Source organism: Pavona decussata, unplaced genomic scaffold (assembly GCF_977016875.1).
Source record: "Pavona decussata unplaced genomic scaffold, jaPavDecu1.1 SCAFFOLD_91, whole genome shotgun sequence".
Classification (NCBI taxonomy): Eukaryota; Metazoa; Cnidaria; class Anthozoa; order Scleractinia; family Agariciidae; genus Pavona; species Pavona decussata.
The window spans coordinates 2531117-2550037 of NW_028145508.1; the positions used below are offsets into that span (position 1 = coordinate 2531117).

The window sequence follows — 18921 nt, forward strand, 5'->3', positions numbered from 1 at the left end:
CTGCAGCATACAAGCGTCGGATCGAGGTACGAGTTGAGTATAATCTGTACTGCGTGACTGTGTTTATATATTGCGTAAGCACATGCCTGAAATGGAATGAAATGTTATTTATCTTTCGAAACCGTGCTTCTTGTTTCCAGTAAATGTCTAGATTTATATTTGAGTATAGGGAGATCGATATATTTAAAGGAAAAGGGTTTCTTGGGACAACGGAGGAAAAAATTCGATCGGGGCTCGTAACCAAGGTAATGAAATTTGATTTTGTATAAGGATGTACCTTAAAATTTCTGATAAATTCTTTATTCATTATTTTTCTTCAGCCAAAAGTGCTGGACAATACGATAAGGCAATGCTAGGCATTTCCTTATGTATAACATATATTCAGAGTGAAGCATAATATTTGTATGTTCTGTGTGTTGTCTGTAATATATAACAATTTGAATGTTTTTGAAAATAGAAGGAAATGTGAAATAAAGTTGTTGGTGTTGTTGTTGTTGTTGTCGCTTTGATCGTGAGCTTACGCAGCGTTTAGTCAAATATGGCCCGAGTTTAAGCTGCTATCAGCTTCTTGTTTAGTAAAATTTATTAGCAAAATGTGAAAAAGATTCTTCAAATTTGCAAAAATTTAGTGTCGTGAAATATCGCCCTTTGAAAATAAATAACTTTATTTAAAGGGGCAGTGTCACCTATTTACAATGTCACTTTGACGACGTTTTTGTGCCGATGGGAACGTTAGAACAATGGTTCAATTACGTTAACAAAAACTTTTCCAGTACACAGAAATTCGTGTCAATTATCTTTGGCTGCGGATGGCCAGGATTGAAATGGATGGCAACTTGAAAAAATTTGCCTTTTTTTTTAATCCTTCCTGTGTATTTTGGAGAAATCGCTAAAAAAAACTGATTACCTTTTGTTTTCCAAGAAGAAATCAGTGAATTTTTTTTCTCCTCGCTCTAAGTGCAATTTGATGTTAGAGAAAAGGTACCTTGTCAAACATTCGGCTTAGTTTTGACCAAAACACAGAGAAATCTCCGTAAGTCCTTTAAGCAATAAAGGACTTTTTCCGTGTTTAATAGTCTCATCTAAACACGAGGGAAGGGGGGGGGGGGGGGGTTTGGCAGAATTCGAGACAGTTATGCAAATCCGAGACGCGGTCGAGGGTTTGCATAACTTTCGAGAACTTCAAGATGAGGAATTAATTTAAGTTGTGCTTACTCGCTCTTGAAAGTGACGTGAACTTGCCCGATTTGGCAGCCTGAGAACATGATTGAGAAGTTGAATCGCTCATCGTGCCTTGTAAAGTTTTGCTGGTTAGGAATCATAGCACAAGCAGCGGATCCAATTTGTTGAAGTTGTTGCTGGTAATAGTAATACTAATAGTGATAGTAATAGTCATAGTAAAGGTAATGGTAATGGTAATGGTAATGGTAATGGTAATTAATAGTAATGGTAATGGTTATGGTAATACTAATAGTAATAGTAATAGTAGATTTTTATGTTGAGAACGTCTCAGAGAAAATACATTTTATGCAATTTGACAGCCAAAGCACAGCAACCGGCCGTGCAAAGTTTGACTTGAAACGTTGATAGTCTGTAGCATATAGTTTTGTGTTCGTTTTGGAGTACAATTTTTGAATAAAGAATGTCTTTAAGAGAATTTTATTGTAGTACTCAGATGCAAAAATTACCTTGCAAAACGTTTACTTTTTTTGTTGTTGTTGCATATTTTGTCGTCTTCGCTTGAGCTCCCTCGACGAGGTCGTCTAGCTTACGATCATCGAGGCAGGCAAAACGCTGTGGTTCGTCTTTCTTTTGTTTTTTTTTTGTTTTTTTATCCTCGAGCTCAGGGGGTTAGAGATAGGCTAACCCTAATCAAAATTTGGGAAATTTTTCTCCATTTCCTTAACAGTTGAACTTGAAGTTACTTTGCGAAACCTTTGAAATGTTTTCAAATTGTGCCGGGAGACACAGAAAGCGTAACGTCTCAACTGTGTTTACATACCCTCATCTAAACACACCTATCGACCAACGAGGGCGGGCGTACTATCTTAAATATTTCATAAAGTTATTATTAAAAACTGAATCATGGTATAACGCAATTCCAGAGGTTTGATTGGCTTAGCGGCCATGGTATATGAGCCATTATACCATTCCCAAGGTATGGTGACCATTAAATTGTCTTCTGGTTGTTCTTTCAAAGCGAAATCAGCAAGAGATTGCAATAATTCTTGATTGTTTTTAATAAAACAATTATTCCACTAGCGCTTGTTGGGTATGAGATGATTATAGCCAACGAGGCGCGTATCTCATATCCAACGCACGCTCGTGGAATAATTGTTAAATATAAACCACGATAACTAACTAAAGAACTAATCACTAAAATGAAGGTCAACGGTAAAGAAACAGCTGCTTTTCAAGTGTGCCGCGTGTTCACCCTCACTAAAAGTCGGGAAGAGGTGTTGCTTCATTCAGTTCCAGCTAGAGGTAAGAAGTTAAGAGGACGCGCAAATGTCCTGTAATACAAGTAAAGGATTTACCTTGCTAACGCCTGGCCGCATTCCATTACTTTCGGAGAATATATCACTGTCAGCAAGAGTTAAGGCCTTATCGATGTATGTATATCCACGAGTGTGAGGAAGCCCTTGAATCTTGCGTTTGACGTTGACCGCGTTAAGCTGAGCTTTGCTGAAATCGTTAAACTTAAGCTGGACGGACGCACGAGTACTGTATTCGATGAGAGCCACATGAGTACCAGTTTCAGAGATGTCGAATTCGTCCACTAGGCGCTCAAGAAACACCTTGAACCGGCCGAAGTTCCTCCTGCTTATACTACCTGATTTAGGAAAAAAAGACAACACGGGCTTACTTACAGAACAAATCACACACGATGGACTTTAGTTCACTCGTGGTCCCACAGTACTGTGAGGATTGCTACAACATGTTGTGAAAAGTAAACTATTAACTTAAGCCCTAACAGTGATCAGCGTCAAATTTCTCCCTGTAACATCGATTCTTATACAACCCCTGAGGTCATGTGAGTTAGGGATATGATCACCCAAGGTAAATTTTCTTGATATTTTAAAAACTTCTCCTGGGTACTTTGAAAAGAAAAGTATGGGGACAAGATAGGAGAATTTGTTCTTTGATATTATCGGTTAAAGGGTTAAAGGGTTAGGGATACACCTGAAACAGGAAGCGCCGGAATACAGTATATTTTGAAGAGGGGATTGTCAGTGGGCGTCAACTCTTATAAAAGGTGGGGCAGGAGACTAGTTAACACCAGAATTTTTTCTAAAACAGGCAGGTTTTAAAATAAGGCAAACCAGTACAGTTTTTAAATCGTTATTTTTAAACCCCCTCAACTCCTCTCTTGATCCGCCCTTGTTGAAATCTAAGTATTGCGAACGTCCCTGTCAGTCTCTAATGTTATTTTCCCTGACTTTTCAAATTTAAAAATGTCTTCACAACGGAATTATAGGGTAGAACCGCGAAAATTACTTAGAATATTTTAAAGAATTAAGGGGGGGAAAGATATAAAATGTAAAGAAGTTGCGAGATATTGACATTTAAATATGATTTGACGCTAAAAATAATAGATAAGCACCAAAAGAAAGCGTCAACCTAGAGTGACTGGCTACAGGTTCTTAATCCGTTCGATCTTGACATCAAAATTTATTTTCTTACACATGGGCGTTTTTGCTTTCACCCCTCTATCCAGCAGTAAAAATGACAATGATATTCAACCCTTACGTTTGCTGTTTACCTTGCATTGCTGACTCTTGCTAGCCGTAAAAACACTGGAACCTCGTTAAAAGACCACCTTCGGGCCGTGAAAATGTGGTCGAAATAACGCAGTAGCCGGATTAACGAGGTTTTACAACTAAGGAACTGACTAGATTTACAATTCGTTTGGGGCACAAAAAAATGGTCGTAAGGTGGGGCTGCACTGTATTTTGGTATCAACTCAAGTTTTAAAGTTAATAAAATTTTGTTGGTTGTCTTATTATAGGAAATTAACACGAATTTAAAAATTCGCTTTAATTTTTGTTAACGTTAGTTTCCGCGTCATTAATTAAGTGGTGCGTTTATTTCCGCGACCTTAATTTCCATAATTCTCTCCCCCAATTCCCGATACACTCCAGGAAAGAAAAAGAATTGTTTTATCAGGGTGGAGATCAGCCGGTATCATGGACACTGTGAAGAACGCTCGAAGTGGCCAGATTCCTTTGCTTAATCCCTAGGTTTAGGAATAATTCCACGGACATTGTTGCATTTCGGATTTTTACACTTAGTGTTAAAATAAACTTGTTTCTGTTGTCTGAACAAATTTTGTTTCTTTGTTTGAGTCGCGCTAATTTCCTTCATTTTGAAGTTTTAGCACCTCTTTCCCGTTAATTTCCATAGAGCGTATGCAACCAATCCCAAGGAATTCCAATGACAATGGCGTGGTGACCATGTTGGTTTACCATAACAAACCCAGCTAATGAGAACTCTTTTGTTGACGGTACACCAACATGGCGGCGATGACGTCACGTGCATACGCTCCATCATTGGGAAGTAATTTTTCCTTCAATTCGTGCTAATTTCGAATACCTTAATACCTCGACTACTTTGTGGGAGGCTGCGTGGCTTAGTGGTTAGGGGCGCCGGACGTGTAATCTGGAGGCCCAAGGTTCAAGTCTCGCTCCAAGGCCACGATTTGAAAATAGCCAACTGATTTGCCTCCCACCAGCTGGGACTTTTTAACAATGTTATTTTCAGTTTGCATATTTATTTCACTGGTTTATAGTGTTCCCAATTAGCGCTACAGCGTTAAATACTTTAACACTTAAATAAAGTCATTATAAAGTCATTAACACATGCGTTAATTTCCTATAATAGATATGTTCATGAGGTGAGTGATGTCTTTGATAACCTCCATGCCCTAGACAAGATGGGTCCTCTTCGAACAAGTTCCATTACTGGAGATGACGGAGAAGTGGTAGAAGAAGCTAAGGAGACATTGGTAAGGATGGAATAAAACTAACCTGATGCATCAATTAGCAGAGCAAGATCCACTGGCTTAGGACAACCCTCTGAAAATAATTCAAACAAGTAAAATACGTTAAAAAGACTGTTCACGGATAGAATTTTGGGAGTTAGTGAACCAAAGAATTTACTAGCCTAAGTATCAGGGAAGCCTGATACTCAGGTTAGGAATTTAAAAGCTGCAACAAATTTTCTTTTTAACTTCTAGATAAGGGGATAAGTTTCTAAATAAACTGCGTTGCTGCATCTGTAGGGAAGTAGAAACGACCAGATGCACTCTTTCAGTTGGCTACATCCTCGAAGACCCAGGGGCAGGTAGTCGGATGGAAGGGGGTTTCGTGGGCGAAAGTTTACTACAAGAAACTTTCACCCGTCTAACTGCCCCTGGGTCTCCGAGGATGGGTGGGCTAAAGCTTGAGACGGAAGCACTCGAATATCTTTACGATGGCCAAATTACGTTTCCAACTCTGTTGATAAAATCAAACATTCATTTTTTTTTTGCTTTTTAACTTCTATGTACCCATAGTCATGTATCTTTCCCCTCCCCCAACTCCGCAGTAGGTGCATGCATTGTAGTTTTCACGCGCAAGCTAAGTATCGGAGAGCTGCAAGTGAAGCCTAGATTCATATGCACAGATTAAAGGGGAAGTATCACGCGAATTTGTTGTCATTTCAAAACCAAAACTGCTTGTCTGTCAACAGAAACGAAAACGAAATTGTCTAGTTTTGTTATAAATTATCACACCAGTGCAATAAAACGGTCGATTAGTGCCTCCGGCCAGAGACAGAATAGGGTTGGAGTGGAATGAATCTTGAAAAATGTTAGGCTAATGTTTTTCAAGTTGTCGCATTTTTGTTTTCCAAAATGCGCTAGAACAGATCACGAGTTGTTCCTTTCAAGAATTGAGTTTATTTTCTTTCCTCTCGTTGTTCAAGAATTATTTTGTAGCTAAGCGAATGTCTAATTTCACTATTTTTAACAAAAAGAGGTCAAAAAACGCATGATACTTCCTTTTTAACTATGGCCAAAAGTTAAACCCGACAGGAAAACCATACAATTTTTTTTCGAGATCCATAATATAAGATAGCATGAAAATATTAAAATATTGAAAAAAAAACTACAACATTACTTATTTCCTCTCGTTTTCTGTTTGATTTATAGAATTACTTTATGCAAAGTCGGTATTAACCTTAAACTTTAACTGAACCGTCTAACCCTTTCTCTGGCCTCTGCACTCCAAAAATAAAATCTTCGCCAAATTTCATTTCCAAACGACAATTTTGAGATCAAGTAACAAGTTCGAGAACACGAGACGACGTAAAAGCTTAGAGCTAGGCCCGGTTGTTCGAAAGCCGATCAACGCTATTCCACGATTAAAAGTTAACCGAGGTTTTCATCTCGCTCGTTAAGACTGTTTTTAAAGCCTAATTTTAAGCTAATAGTAAAGAAAATTTTAAGGCAAAACTGCGGGACGAAAATATTTTGGAAGAATTCGTATGGGTTAGTTATAAACTCGAATCAAAGTTAGCGTTGCGTTAACCCAGGGTTAGCTTAATCTGGCTTTGAACAACTGGGCCCTGAACGAATGACATAAGCCTATGTCAAGAAGCCTCTATCTGTATTAATTTCTTGAGTCAACCCTTTCCCGCGTAGATTTATTTTTAAAACTGCTTTCCCCGCGAAAAGGTATCACGTATGACAATTTCATTGTCGTCGCTCTTCTTTACACTGTGGGCGTTTCCGTTGGAAAATACATCTACTCGAGAAAAATAAATAAATAAATAAATAAATAAATAAATAAATCTACTCGAAAAAGGGTTGACTCTCAAGGCTTAGTATGAAAGATAGAGGCGTCTGACGACTGACTTACTTAGAACTTCAGCTCGTGTACACCTAAGCGTGCAGCCACCATCACTCGCAGACGGATTAGGACAGCATTTACTTCCCCGAAAGCAATCTCCATCGGAAGAACATAGGTGTTCAATTCCTGGGGAGCATCTTACCGTGTAAGGGGACACCTTGGGGCATCGCAAGGCCTCTGTAAAATCCCAGAACAGAAATAAAACAAAATAAGTAATGAGCAATATCAAATAATCCTGCAAAATTGCAATGGTATATCGCGCCTGATATTATTTACTCAAGGAGGCCGCAGACTGAGTTGGCTGAACTCAGGCAATATTCAGAGGGATTGAGCGGGGTAATTCTTTTATCATTCAACATAGTCATATTGATAACAAAGCACAGTTTTATTGCAGAAAAGTCGGAGACAGTATTTTTATCTTACATTTTTTTTTTCCAGACGCACGAAAAAATAAGTAAATGAAAAAAAATGTTCACTGGTTAAAATTTTTAAACACTATGCGCGTTCAACAACCTTGAATTATTGTTAGTTTTTGCCGTGGTTCAAGGGTAATAGCATATAACAGCACCACAGGAAAGTACTGCTTAGTAGCTTTCATTTGAACGGTTTGAAAGTTCATCCACAGACTCAAAAGTTAGAACCACTTTTACAGCATAATTAACGGTATAATATCAAATTATAATAAATAATAATAATAATAATAATAATAAAAATTAATAATAATAAAATATTTATATAGCGCCAGTATCCTTATAGTTCAAAGGCGCTTTACAAGGATAACTTAACGAAAAAATTAACTAAAGAGTACTCCTTAATCAAGAGAACATGCACTTCTCAAAACCTTTCTTTCGCATATCAGTTCACACTTTAGACAATCTCGTCCCCAGAGCCTTTGTTGCCCTTGAATAAAAGAAATGCGGGCTCTGGAGACGAGATTGAAAATTTTCCACAGCCTCTAAATTAGGCCTGTTACGCATGCGCCGAGATTCGACTCTTTGGCCGGGTGATGTGTAAACGAGCTAGAGGCCATTAGTTGAGGCAAGAGGCGGGGAAGATTTATCTCCATAAAATGAACTTAAAGGGCAATGTCACACATTCAAGGTCCAACTTTGAATATCAATGGTAAGGTTCAGATAATGGTTCAGCAATCCTACTAGTGAACGGAAACTAGTGTTAATAATCTTTGGCTGTAGATGGCTAGGATGGAAATGGATTGCAAAGTGAAAAAAATTGGTTGTTGTTGTTGTTGTTGTTGTTGTTGTTGTTCAGCAGGGCCGGGTTGTTCGAAAGCCGATTAACGCTAATCCACGATTAGATTTTCATCGAGGCTTTCAGCTCGCTCGTTAAAAATGGTTTTAAAGGCTAATTTCAAGCTAAAGGTAAAGAAAGGTCTAAGTAAAAACTGAGGGCCAAAAATATTTTGGAAGAATTTTTATCGATTAGCAATTAAACTCGAGTCAAAGTTTACGTTAATCCAGGATTAGCTTAATCGGGCTTTGAACAACTGGGCCCAGGAAAAAACGCTCTCAAAAACTATAGTAATCTCACCCAGCGAGCGTTTTCCGGCTTTTTCCCAACTACGTCAACCCGACAGAGATTGACGGAACGATCACACAAGAAAAAAACATAAATCTTCAATGGTTGATGGTAAAATATTTTATGATCTTGAAAACAGTGATAAGTCAAAAGCAAAGATGGCCCCGGAGTTTCTTCGAACTGTAAAGTTAGTACAAGGTCGCTAAATCCGAAAGTGACTAAGGTCGTTTAGTTTCGTTAGTAATCTCACCCAGCGAGCGTTTTCCGGCTTTTTCCCAACTACGTCAACCCGACAGAGATTGACGGAACGATCACACAAGAAAAAAACATAAATCTTCAATGGTTGATGGTAAAATATTTTATGATCTTGAAAACAGTGATAAGTCAAAAGCAAAGATGGCCCCGGAGTTTCTTCGAACTGTAAAGTTAGTACAAGGTCGCTAAATCCGAAAGTGACTAAGGTCGTTAGTTTCGAGACTGAACTGAAAACCACAAATATAGGTGAGAGATTTGTAAAGAGGAGTGAGAAATATTGAATGATAAAAATTGCTTGACTGTGCAGTTTGTAACACGGCTGCTGTGTCCCAGAAACGGAGTTGGGGTGGGGAGGGGGGGGAGGTTGTACGGGGATAAACCAAACTGATTGCAGAAGTGACAGTACGGCAAAGGGCAATTTTAACTGGGGCCAATATTTCAACTACCGTAAATTTTCGAAAATAAGCACCGGAGCTTATATGTATTTTTCAAAGGACTTTAATTTTGAGTGGCTTATATTCGGAGGGGCTTTTTATAGGAGGGAAAGTTGCGTTTCAAAATCGGCTGGACTTATAATTGGAGAGAAATGAGTGTCGACAATTTTTTTTTTGACATTGGGGCGTTAACTAACTATGTAGCCTCCTACGGAGACGCTCTTTGGTTCGTTGGAGAGGCCGATGCGCAAAGTGCGACTGCGCAGGAGGCTTTTAACTATGTGGAGCAGGCTAGAAATTCGTGACAACGTAATCATTCTGAATATGCCAACTTCAACCAAGACAGCAATTAACTTTAAAAAAAAAGCGGAAAATGGAACACCTAAGCAGAAATTATAACGCCGGCAAAGATTAGGCTTAGCATTGCCAGAACGTTGTATGAAAGGGTTAGGGAGTGAGCCTCCAGGGGTGGCCTTCTCATACATTTTTTTTTTAATAACAATTTATTTTACAAAAATAGCGAGGCTGAAATTTGCGAAATTTTAAGAATAAACCCGAGGCCGAGATTTAGAAAAGAGCATAATTTTGGTTGTTGAAAATTTGAAAATACAATACAATACAATTATATGTTTTAACTAAACTATAAAATTGTTGCTTTCTCTAAACGGCAAAACTAGTCAATAAAACGATAATAACCTGCACTAGCCAATGTTCGATGCTAATGACGATTCGATACAGATCTTTACACCAAACACTTGTAATTGATACCTCAATACATTCTAAAAAACGGAAATGTCATACGCATAAGAATGTTCACAAGAATAATTTCAGCCTAACATCAGCAGAAAAATACGAATATTCAGCCTGGGCTGAAAAAACGATATTTTTATCAAAGGAAAAGAGTGTAGTAAGCTTTATTAAAAGTTTATGAATTAGGTTTTCTGACCTACAAGTTCAGCTACTTCTCTCACCATTCTCGGTTGCGCGCCATGGCCCTTTGCGTGCAGGCTAAGTGCAGCAGCCTGGCGGTTAAATAGCAGGCAGCTATACTTTTTTTTTTTTTTTTTTTTTTTTGCCAAATAAAGAGTGTTTTGAATCTTAAGTAAATAGGTGCTGGCATCAAATCATTCCCTAATTGGACTACTGTTATCCAATTTGTGAAGGGACATTCGAGAAATAATCCGATAGGATTAGTGATAACAACTCTTTTCAGTTAAAATTGGTTTGGGAAAACCAAGACAAAGAGATAGGGCACAAAAAAAAAATGTAACGGAATATGTACATGACGAATATCTTGCGGTGAAGATTAATTGTCGCCTATTAAATTCACTCTTGCTTTCGGAGTAAAAATCTATTTAAAATCTATTAAAATCTATTTTATCAGAACTCGCTCGAGTAAAGGTACCTCTAAGTTAAGTCATAAGGAATTGTGATTGAAGCTGTGATTCCCTATCATCCCTCAAAATAAAATGCAGTGGAATACCGATTTTTCGAACCTGTTAATAAACTGCCTTTGGTTCGATAAATCAGAAGTTCCAAAATTGGGGTAAAAATCTGACCGAAGCAAATCCAAGGCAAACAACTTTTGGTTCGAAGAATCGGGAGTTCGAAAAAATTGGTTCGAAAAAACTAAGCTGGAGTTTGAAAAATCGAGGGTTCGAATAATTGAGATTCCAGTGTATAACCCACAACGTGAGATTGGATAGCCTGTGGCGACCCGGAGAGAATTCGATTCCCTTGATCGCAGAGGTTTTATTTCTTTCGACTCCTCAAACCAAACATTAAATCATTCAACTCATTCATCCAAATCAGAGGAAACAAAACCATGTGCTTTATCGCGCGTTTTCAGGTATTAAACGAGTAGCCACCATGATCGTCTGATCGTCTGTCAGTTTCGCGCCAACGCGCGCTCACGTTGACTGGCCCTTGGAGACGTGACAAGCTAACAATTTTCCCCAGGAGATTTCCTGCAGATTCATCTGCATAGGTTCATTCGCGCGAGGCATTCGCTTACACTAAGAGTTTTCGTCGCTTTCTCGTTGGTTTAAGAAGACTAAGAAGCTTGTCAGCTCGCATAAGGCCATTACTGCAATAATCCTGACATTTCTAACAGTATTTCGACACCGATTTATAATCGACCAGTATATAGAAACCGGAAACGCAGAAGCACGTGCTTTATATTATTTCAGATTATTTGGGTGGCTTTTACGAACAGCCTTTCCTTCTTAGATTTTTCAATCAAACACCGTACTTAAAGTTAATATAGAATGCTCTGTAATTTCGATTCATACGACAGTCGCAGTGTCACGGCACACGATTTCATAAATATTTGTCACGAAGACGACAGTGACAGAAGATCCCGACAATTGTTTTTTATGTATTGGTGTAAGCCTATATCGCATTCAGTCTACAACCACTTGAAATTAAAGCAAACCGTGTTTACATCGTAAGCTCTGAATACGACACACGTGCATATATAGACTTTTCTAGGTCGTCGGAATACTGCGGTCAGACCATACTACAAACGTCCTTTGTACTTCACCGTCTCGATCCTGCTCTTTTCAACACTCTAAGTTATCCGATCTAAATCGTCTTGAAATTTTACAAGAACGAACGACGAATCAGTTGATAATCGTAGTCAACTTATCAAGTCATAAACGGCGAACGGCAGCGCAAAAAAGTCACTCAATAAAATGCAAGCTGTTCAAATCACACTGACATTTCCAAACACCGTCGCGAGATGATATGAGGCTCAATGCTCTCTTTCCGATACTTTTCCCCGCTTTTTCCAAACAAACTTGCGTAAAACTCGATCGCGGTCAATCAATGACCTCTTAAACCATTATAAGCCTCAATAACAAACAAAGGGCATATGACTCGGGCGAGCTTGAAACGTGGAAGAACAAATGTGAAGCGAACATTTTGCACTCTATCGGACGTTAACACAGCATTGAAATCCGTGAAATACCACAAATTACCAAATGGACAAATTAATACGGGTACTTACGGCCACGAACTTCGACAGCTAGCCACAGCACCAGCGAGATTGCGAGGAGATTCATCATCGCCTGAAATAAACAGGCTTTCAGAGCTGCCCCTTATCTGGAAGCGAGTATGATAATTTCACCAGAGATCACAAGCTGTGTTCCTTCGGACGTATGGCGTAGAGGTGATTGCAATCTAACAACCTCTTGCAATGAAACCTAATACAAACTAGTTGATAAGTAAAAACAAGCCCTTTGTTCGCTTCCGTCTACCATCCAAGTGATAACAAGCAATAGTTAATCCACTTTATTCGTCGCACGCTAGTGAATGAATCACTGGAGGATTATTACACCACAAAACACTTCTAAGCCTTCAAAAAACGTGCCCCAGTAGTTTAAAATTTTAAAGATCATTTGTAATGCACGATATTAATGGTCCAATATTTATTTCCTTGGTGAGGGTTTTATACTAACATACATAAATAATTAATAAACTGCGGGCGGGATCGCGGGAGTCGACATAAGAAATCCCCAGGGATATATATATCTAAGTGATACTCTCATGCTGAGTGACATTAGCCTTAATTTTGTTTATTTAAAGCTTTGCCGCTTCGTTCACGTCAGTACAACGCCGAGCGAGCAGCTGTATCTATCTGGAACGCCTCTGGTGCAACTAGCATGGCTCCAGAGGCCTGTTGTCTAAAATATCAAAATGAGCAAATAACGGCATCGGCGAATATAAAGAGGCGGTTCCTCTCCCTCGCGAAAAAATAGATAACCTCTGCACCCAGGGGACTAATGTTTGCCACCCTGATCAATTCGTCTGAGAGCAGGTCGCAACAAAAACGACCCCTTTGGAAGCAGTCCTTCTTCTTCTTCTTCTTCTTCTTCTTCTTCTTCTTCTTCTTCTTCTTCTTCTTCTTCTTCTCCTCCTCCTCCTCCTCCTCCTCCTCCTCCTCCTCCTCCTCCTTCTTCTTCTTCTTCTTCTTCTTCTTCTTCTTCTTCTTCTTCTTCTTCTTCTTCTTCATCTTCATCTTCATCTTCTTCTTCTTCTTCTTCTTCTTCTTCTTCTTCTTCTTCTTCTTCTTCTTCTTCTTCTTCTTCTTCTTCTTCTTCTTCTTCATCTTCTTCTTCTTCATCTTCTTCTTCTTCTTCTTCTTGTGGTGTGATATGGCAATCTAGAATCTTCGTCGCTTAATTTAAATTACTTCTCGTACGCAGATCATACTTGCCCTTTTTACTGAGTCAAAACTGGAGAACTAGCCTGTTAACAGACACCCGGTTCGCTCCGCTCGTCTATATCGCACTTGGGGGCCTGTTCATAGACTACTGAAGGGCGGGGGGTTCTCCCATATATAAGCTATACGGGTGTGTCGCGCTGTGAGTTTCGTCTGGTGTAAGCCGTAGGGTATAGAAATCAGAGGGTTTTTGTCTAGAGTAGGGTATCATTTTCCAGGGCGTGAAAATGATCAACTGATCGAATAATTTAGTCCAGACTAGGTTTCCCGGGAACAGACAGGTGTTTTTAGTTGTTGTTGTTGTCGTTGTTGTTGCACCCGTAGAAGATTTTGATTTGGCTCAGTGGACTGTGATAGCCGGACGGAGTTTCAGGCAGAAAATAGCGAATCTGGGGATAGGGTAGGGATTTGGAGTTTTAAGACTAGTGTAAGCCGGTTGCAAAATGCAGCTGAACTTGGTCTGGCTTAAGGTCAGAGTAAGAGTTTCAGAATCCCAGCGGCACACCCTCATCCAAAACCTTTTAGAGTACTCCCCTGGAGTGCGGCTGTTGTAAGGGGCAACTAGCTTCCCTCGATACTCTTTGCCGATTCTAACAATAAAAGCACCAACGGCAAAATTGCCCCCTACCGTAGCTCGCTACTTTATAACCCTAGGCCTGCATCCTGTAATCATGTCAACTGACTTCCTTGTTTTTTAACCCTCAAGTTATTTTAGGAAGCCAATACCCCTTTTTCTGTTTCATTGTACGTTTTATGACATTTCAGCTGTAGTGCTCTGTAGCGGTAGAATAAAGTTGTTGTTGTTGTTGTTGTTGTTGTTGTTGTTGTTGTTGTTGTTGTTGTTGTTGTTGAGTTCTCATCAATATCGGTGGCCAGTAGAGGCCATTCTTACTCCCAGGCCGATTCTCTGGCTGCAATCACTGGCTTCAGAGTTGTTGGAAGTCTCTCGTGAGCCGTGTTCGTTACATCGAAACTTCAAGGCGAGATAAACAAGTCAGTTTGTTCACAGGTCTAGTGGTTTTTGGGAACTTTTTGGCAGGATCATGTCTGTCATCTTTGACACCTTCATTGAAACAACAACAATAACATTGCAATGTGATTTTAAAATATGGTACCTCCAGGAGCGAAAAGGCAGAAAGATTAGACGACAGCATGAAATGACTAAAAAACAGTTGGTTACAAAAGATTTAAAAGTTTGATTATAAAAACACATGTCAAAAAAATTGATGTGACAGTTTTATTAATTAAATCCGGCGGAATGATTGATCTGCTGCGGTGTCCAGACATGGAGAAAATTTAAATTTAATATTGCAGAATTACAACCATCATGTTTGAAAAAATACCTTTCGCCACACATATTCATGTTTTCTTTTCACTTATAATTGTTAATTACAGTTATTAAACGAACAGTCGACAAGGTCCCCAAATTTTTGTTACAATTTAAACTGTAAAAAGGTCCCTGCGGGCATCTCTGATCTCTGAAGTGAACGTGGAAACCAACAAGCTAAGGGGCTAAAGACTGGGGTTTTGTAGCAGAGAGAATATTGTCAAACCTGTATTAAGCGGACAGCAGCACAAGTCCCTTTTTTTATCCCCCACATTTACTGTAAAAAGAACCTGTGTTAAACGGACACCTCTATTAAGCGGTGATCATTTAACTTTGCCGACAAAAGGGCTGTCACATCTTTGTAGAATTAACTTCAGCAAAGTTAGTACACGAGGATAACGACTCAGGGCGAAGAGCATGAACTAGACGCAAAAGAGCCCGCCTTAAAATCTGACCGTTGAGGCTTTAAAATTGACAGATATGTTACTGGAGTATTCTCGCCATCATAGAAGGGACGATTTTTCACTAGCCATCAGTAAAGTTAATGACTTACTTCAAGTAAGAAGGCTTTACTGAAACTGAAGCAGCCACGAATCAATGCCTTGTTTTGTATATTTCGCAAAGAGTTTACTATTGTGGTCTACTTATACAAAATATTCTCACCAGCCTACGAACCATATTGTTTGTACAGAACGTTTATTCTTATTTTGATTGTGTGAACCTTTACATAATTCAATCAATATACTAGATACTCTTACGCAGTTACATCTTCTAATATTAAAAGCAAATGATCACATATACTTGCCATTTCTTATGGAAATGCGGCATTCCACAGTTATCGTATACGTTCACGAGAATGGTATTTGGCCCTTTCAAGGCCTTTTAATACTGGGTTATATTAATATGGCCCTTTTAAAACGAATTCTAAGGTAACCTGTTTTCGGCAGACAACCACTTAAGCGGGCACTTGGAAGGATCCCGCGGGTGTCCGCTTTATACAGGTTTGACTGTAGGCCAAATTTTTAAATGTCAGCTGAGAAATAAGAAGCGTTCAGGACGGTTCCTCCTAACACAGAGTATTTTTTTCGCAGTAACTAATAACCCGTGCCAAGAGCTACTCTTCCCGCGTAGTTATAAACCGCGCAAACATACCTGTTTTTGCAGATAATGCGGACCATACCGAGATGCACAAAACGTATGCGCAGTAGCAAAAGAAGGCACCGTCCTTGAGAAAACTGTTATATGTTAGCTAAGATGGGTAAACTTTGCTTCAGTATAGTGTCAATTTTTTCAGCAAAAAAACTTCCCAAAAACTGTATGGTTAAGGCCTGGAGAATAAGTTGCTAACGAAGATGGCTCGGAGCTCCTAAGAATTGCAAGCAAGTTGTTTCTAGAAATTGCTATACTGATCGTCCGAGAAGATACATGATAAGCAGTGTTCGTAAAGTAGCCGCCTTCGCAGATCCTTTTTGGGCGTGACAAGCCCAAAGAGCGTCTGCACAGTAGGCTATGCTGAAAGTAGGCTACGAGCGGCCTAAAACACACAACGAAATAAACTAGAGCGCCTACTCGCAGGCTACGCTGAAAGAGATCGGAATCACTCCGATGTTCGTCGGAAATCTTCAGATGATACGTAGCACTGTTTGGCTATGAGAGGAACACCGCTGATACCATACAAAATCGTCAATAAACATGATAAACAGGGGAGAAGTAAAGTTCACTGAGATCCGGCATAGTTAACTGATAGCTGAAACTGATGGTCGACATCTGAGAAATGGCTTAAACTTTAACTGATAGCTGAGAATCCATCACCCACACGCAGACCCTCTACTGACAAAAAACCTGAATGTAACGAAAATTTTTAACGAGATTCTCTCGTTTGTCTCAAACGTACAATGTAACGCAAGCGATCCATCTTAGCGTTCCGTATAGGAAAATTTGGAACGCTTGGCATGGAGCCAATCAGTATTCTCCCTTTCAGGGCTGACCTGTTCAACTATATAATTAATGAATACATATACGACCACAAGTAGTATGAATTGTGAGCCATTTTGTAGGGTATAGATCAGTAGCATATAGGGTATAGAGATTGATCATTACTATGCTCTAAACAGGCTGAAATAGGTAAAGACTGCGAGCAGTCGTCCATTTTTCCCTATACGCAAAGCTATTTCAATCAGCCGTGCGGAAAGAGATGGTGGTTGTACACTTTTACCACAATTCCTTGCGAACCTAACACAGCTAAAAGGCACATGGAAAGCCATTCTGGCTGGCTGCCTGGCATTTTTAACTTCTAGGTTATTTCGGGCAGCCAGCACCCCTTTCATCTATTCTATGTATATATTTATATTTTCTATTTTAATTATAATGGGGTGGAATAAAGTATTGTTGTTGTTTTTGTTGTTGTTGTTGAGACCATTTTTTTTTTTTTTGCGAAAGTCGTCCCTTGTACTACCAACTTGGGATCGTGTATTCTAGGTTTGAAGTTTTTAGAACTTTTCTATGCGTTATTATGAGCGTTTCTAGGGATTTCGTACGCTAAAAATTATGGGTAAATCTACCAGCTGCCATATTTTTCGGTATGGTGGATCAACCGTTGTCGGAAAGCCTAGGCGACGAGACCGCGAGCTGATATGGTTAGTTTCATAGTTAATTGAGGGACTGGTTAGGAAAACCTTGCCAAGAAAACAATGGAGCTGCAATTTATGTTGGAAGGGCCGCGACCCTGCACAATCCTTTGTTTTAATGTCCACACTACAGTTGAATATCTTAACAAAAACGTTTTCGATTGGTCAGTTGCTCTAAGACATTCCAAATTCTATTGTTGTTTGTGCAGGGTCAAGGCCAAAAAGGTAAACAAGAACATATATATAACAACGAAGTTTGACAGGTTTCATAACCAGCATTGCCTTTAATTAGCTATGGTTTGTGAATAACTTGTCCAAACTAAGTTGTCAGCTATGGCTCTTTCATACAGAAAATCGAACAACGTTAATTGAAATAGCTGTAGATTTGACAACCAAATCCAACGCGATACGTAAATTGGACGAAAAAAAAAAACACTGCTAACAGCCTAACCACACTACTACTCCATGTCCAACGACGCAGGGCACATACTTTGCCATTGAAAAATTTTTGGCCTTTTTTTTTCCCAATTGGCTTAAAAAGGAACAGTCTTTCAGGGAATACTAAATGATACTCCAAAACCGTGTATTTGGTGTGATGGATACACCTTGAAGGTTTAGGTTGATGTTTCTCCCGTTCTTATATCTTACCACCCTTTCTCTCCCGCCTTCGGCTCCGGACTCCGAGGTAAATACTAAGAGCCCATCGGCTTCATAAACGCGTAGACAGAACGACAATTTGGCTTCCTTGACTCTCCCTGATGAAAACTGGTTTAGCTTGTTTCACAATAGCCTGTTATAATTTACTTCTTGGTGTTATTTTGGTAATGTCATTTTAAAGTTTGCTTAGAAGGCATCGCTTGAGATAGATGACTTGCTTAGCGGTCTCTCACAGCCATCTTCCGCGTTGGTATCTTGGCTGTTTGTAACCAGCTGCGGTGACTGAAAGAAAGAGCAAAGAAAACGTAATTACATGTACAGGAGTTGACCAACGAAAAAGTGAAATATATCAATTTCATATATTTTCAACCGAATGCGGGTGAAATAATTGACAAATGATTGACCATCGGGGTAATGTGCGCAGTTCCCGGATAAGAAAGGCCTTAAAAAAAATCAGCCTTGAACGGGGTTTGAGCCCATAACCTCCGCGATTCCGGTGCAGTACTAGTGCTCTAACAACTGAGCTATCAAGCCAACTGGGAGCTTTCAGGCTTTATTTTCGCAGTTGCTAAGCTGCGTACATAACTGCGATGGTGACTCATTTATCATTTAAAAACAGCATTGTCGGTCAGTAAGTCGCGGATCCAATGGAGTCACGAACGTTCTTGGTTTGGCATACGCTCACATGGCCCCTGACCAGGGGTGGATCCAGATCATCAGGGGGAGGGGAGCCGCTCTCCTATGTTCGACTTACTTCTCTCCGCGAAACGAAATATCTCGGCGCCTCGAGTTTACTTTAAGAAATAAGATGGCGTCGGACATCGGCACCGTACGTGGTACAGAGCTAAATGCGATCGTAAAGAGTGTGGCTTTCTTGAAACCGTTTAAGGTCGGAGCTGGAGTGCCGAAGTTTGGTCTAAATAATCCCAGACAAAAAAAAAACCAGTGATCTTATTTTCTATTAGAGTTGCTC

General features: G+C 39.5%; 3 protein-coding genes across 29 annotated transcripts in view; 1 reads left to right on the forward strand and 2 right to left on the reverse strand.

Annotated features, from left to right (window-relative positions):
* Positions 1 to 12291, reverse strand: part of LOC146474204 (uncharacterized) — a 75525-nt gene extending 63234 nt beyond the window's left edge. For all 7 annotated transcript variants that reach the window (XM_085117470.1, XM_085117467.1, XM_085117469.1 and 4 more), the window contains exons 1-4: positions 12123 to 12291; positions 6900 to 7067; positions 5028 to 5075; positions 2538 to 2833 (exon numbers count right to left, since the gene is read on the reverse strand). In XM_085117470.1, coding sequence (XP_084973596.1) covers positions 2538 to 2833; positions 5028 to 5075; positions 6900 to 7067; positions 12123 to 12180 — 570 coding nt within the window. In that variant the 5' untranslated portion in view covers positions 12181 to 12291. The remainder of the gene's footprint in view (positions 1 to 2537; positions 2834 to 5027; positions 5076 to 6899; positions 7068 to 12122) is intronic.
* The window catches only part of LOC146474199 (BTB/POZ domain-containing protein 6-like), a 209671-nt gene that overhangs the window by 124879 nt on the left and 65871 nt on the right, over positions 1 to 18921 (forward strand). The gene's annotated exons all lie outside the window — the stretch shown is intronic.
* Positions 15340 to 18921, reverse strand: part of LOC146474205 (SCO-spondin-like) — a 35534-nt gene continuing 31952 nt past the window's right edge. For 19 of the 21 annotated variants that reach the window (XM_085117475.1, XM_085117487.1, XM_085117483.1 and 16 more), the window contains one exon: positions 15340 to 18230. In XM_085117475.1, the coding sequence (XP_084973601.1) occupies positions 18178 to 18230 (53 nt within the window). In that variant the 3' untranslated portion in view covers positions 15340 to 18177. The remainder of the gene's footprint in view (positions 18231 to 18921) is intronic. The other 2 variants (XR_014866240.1, XR_014866239.1) reach the window with 2 other exon arrangements.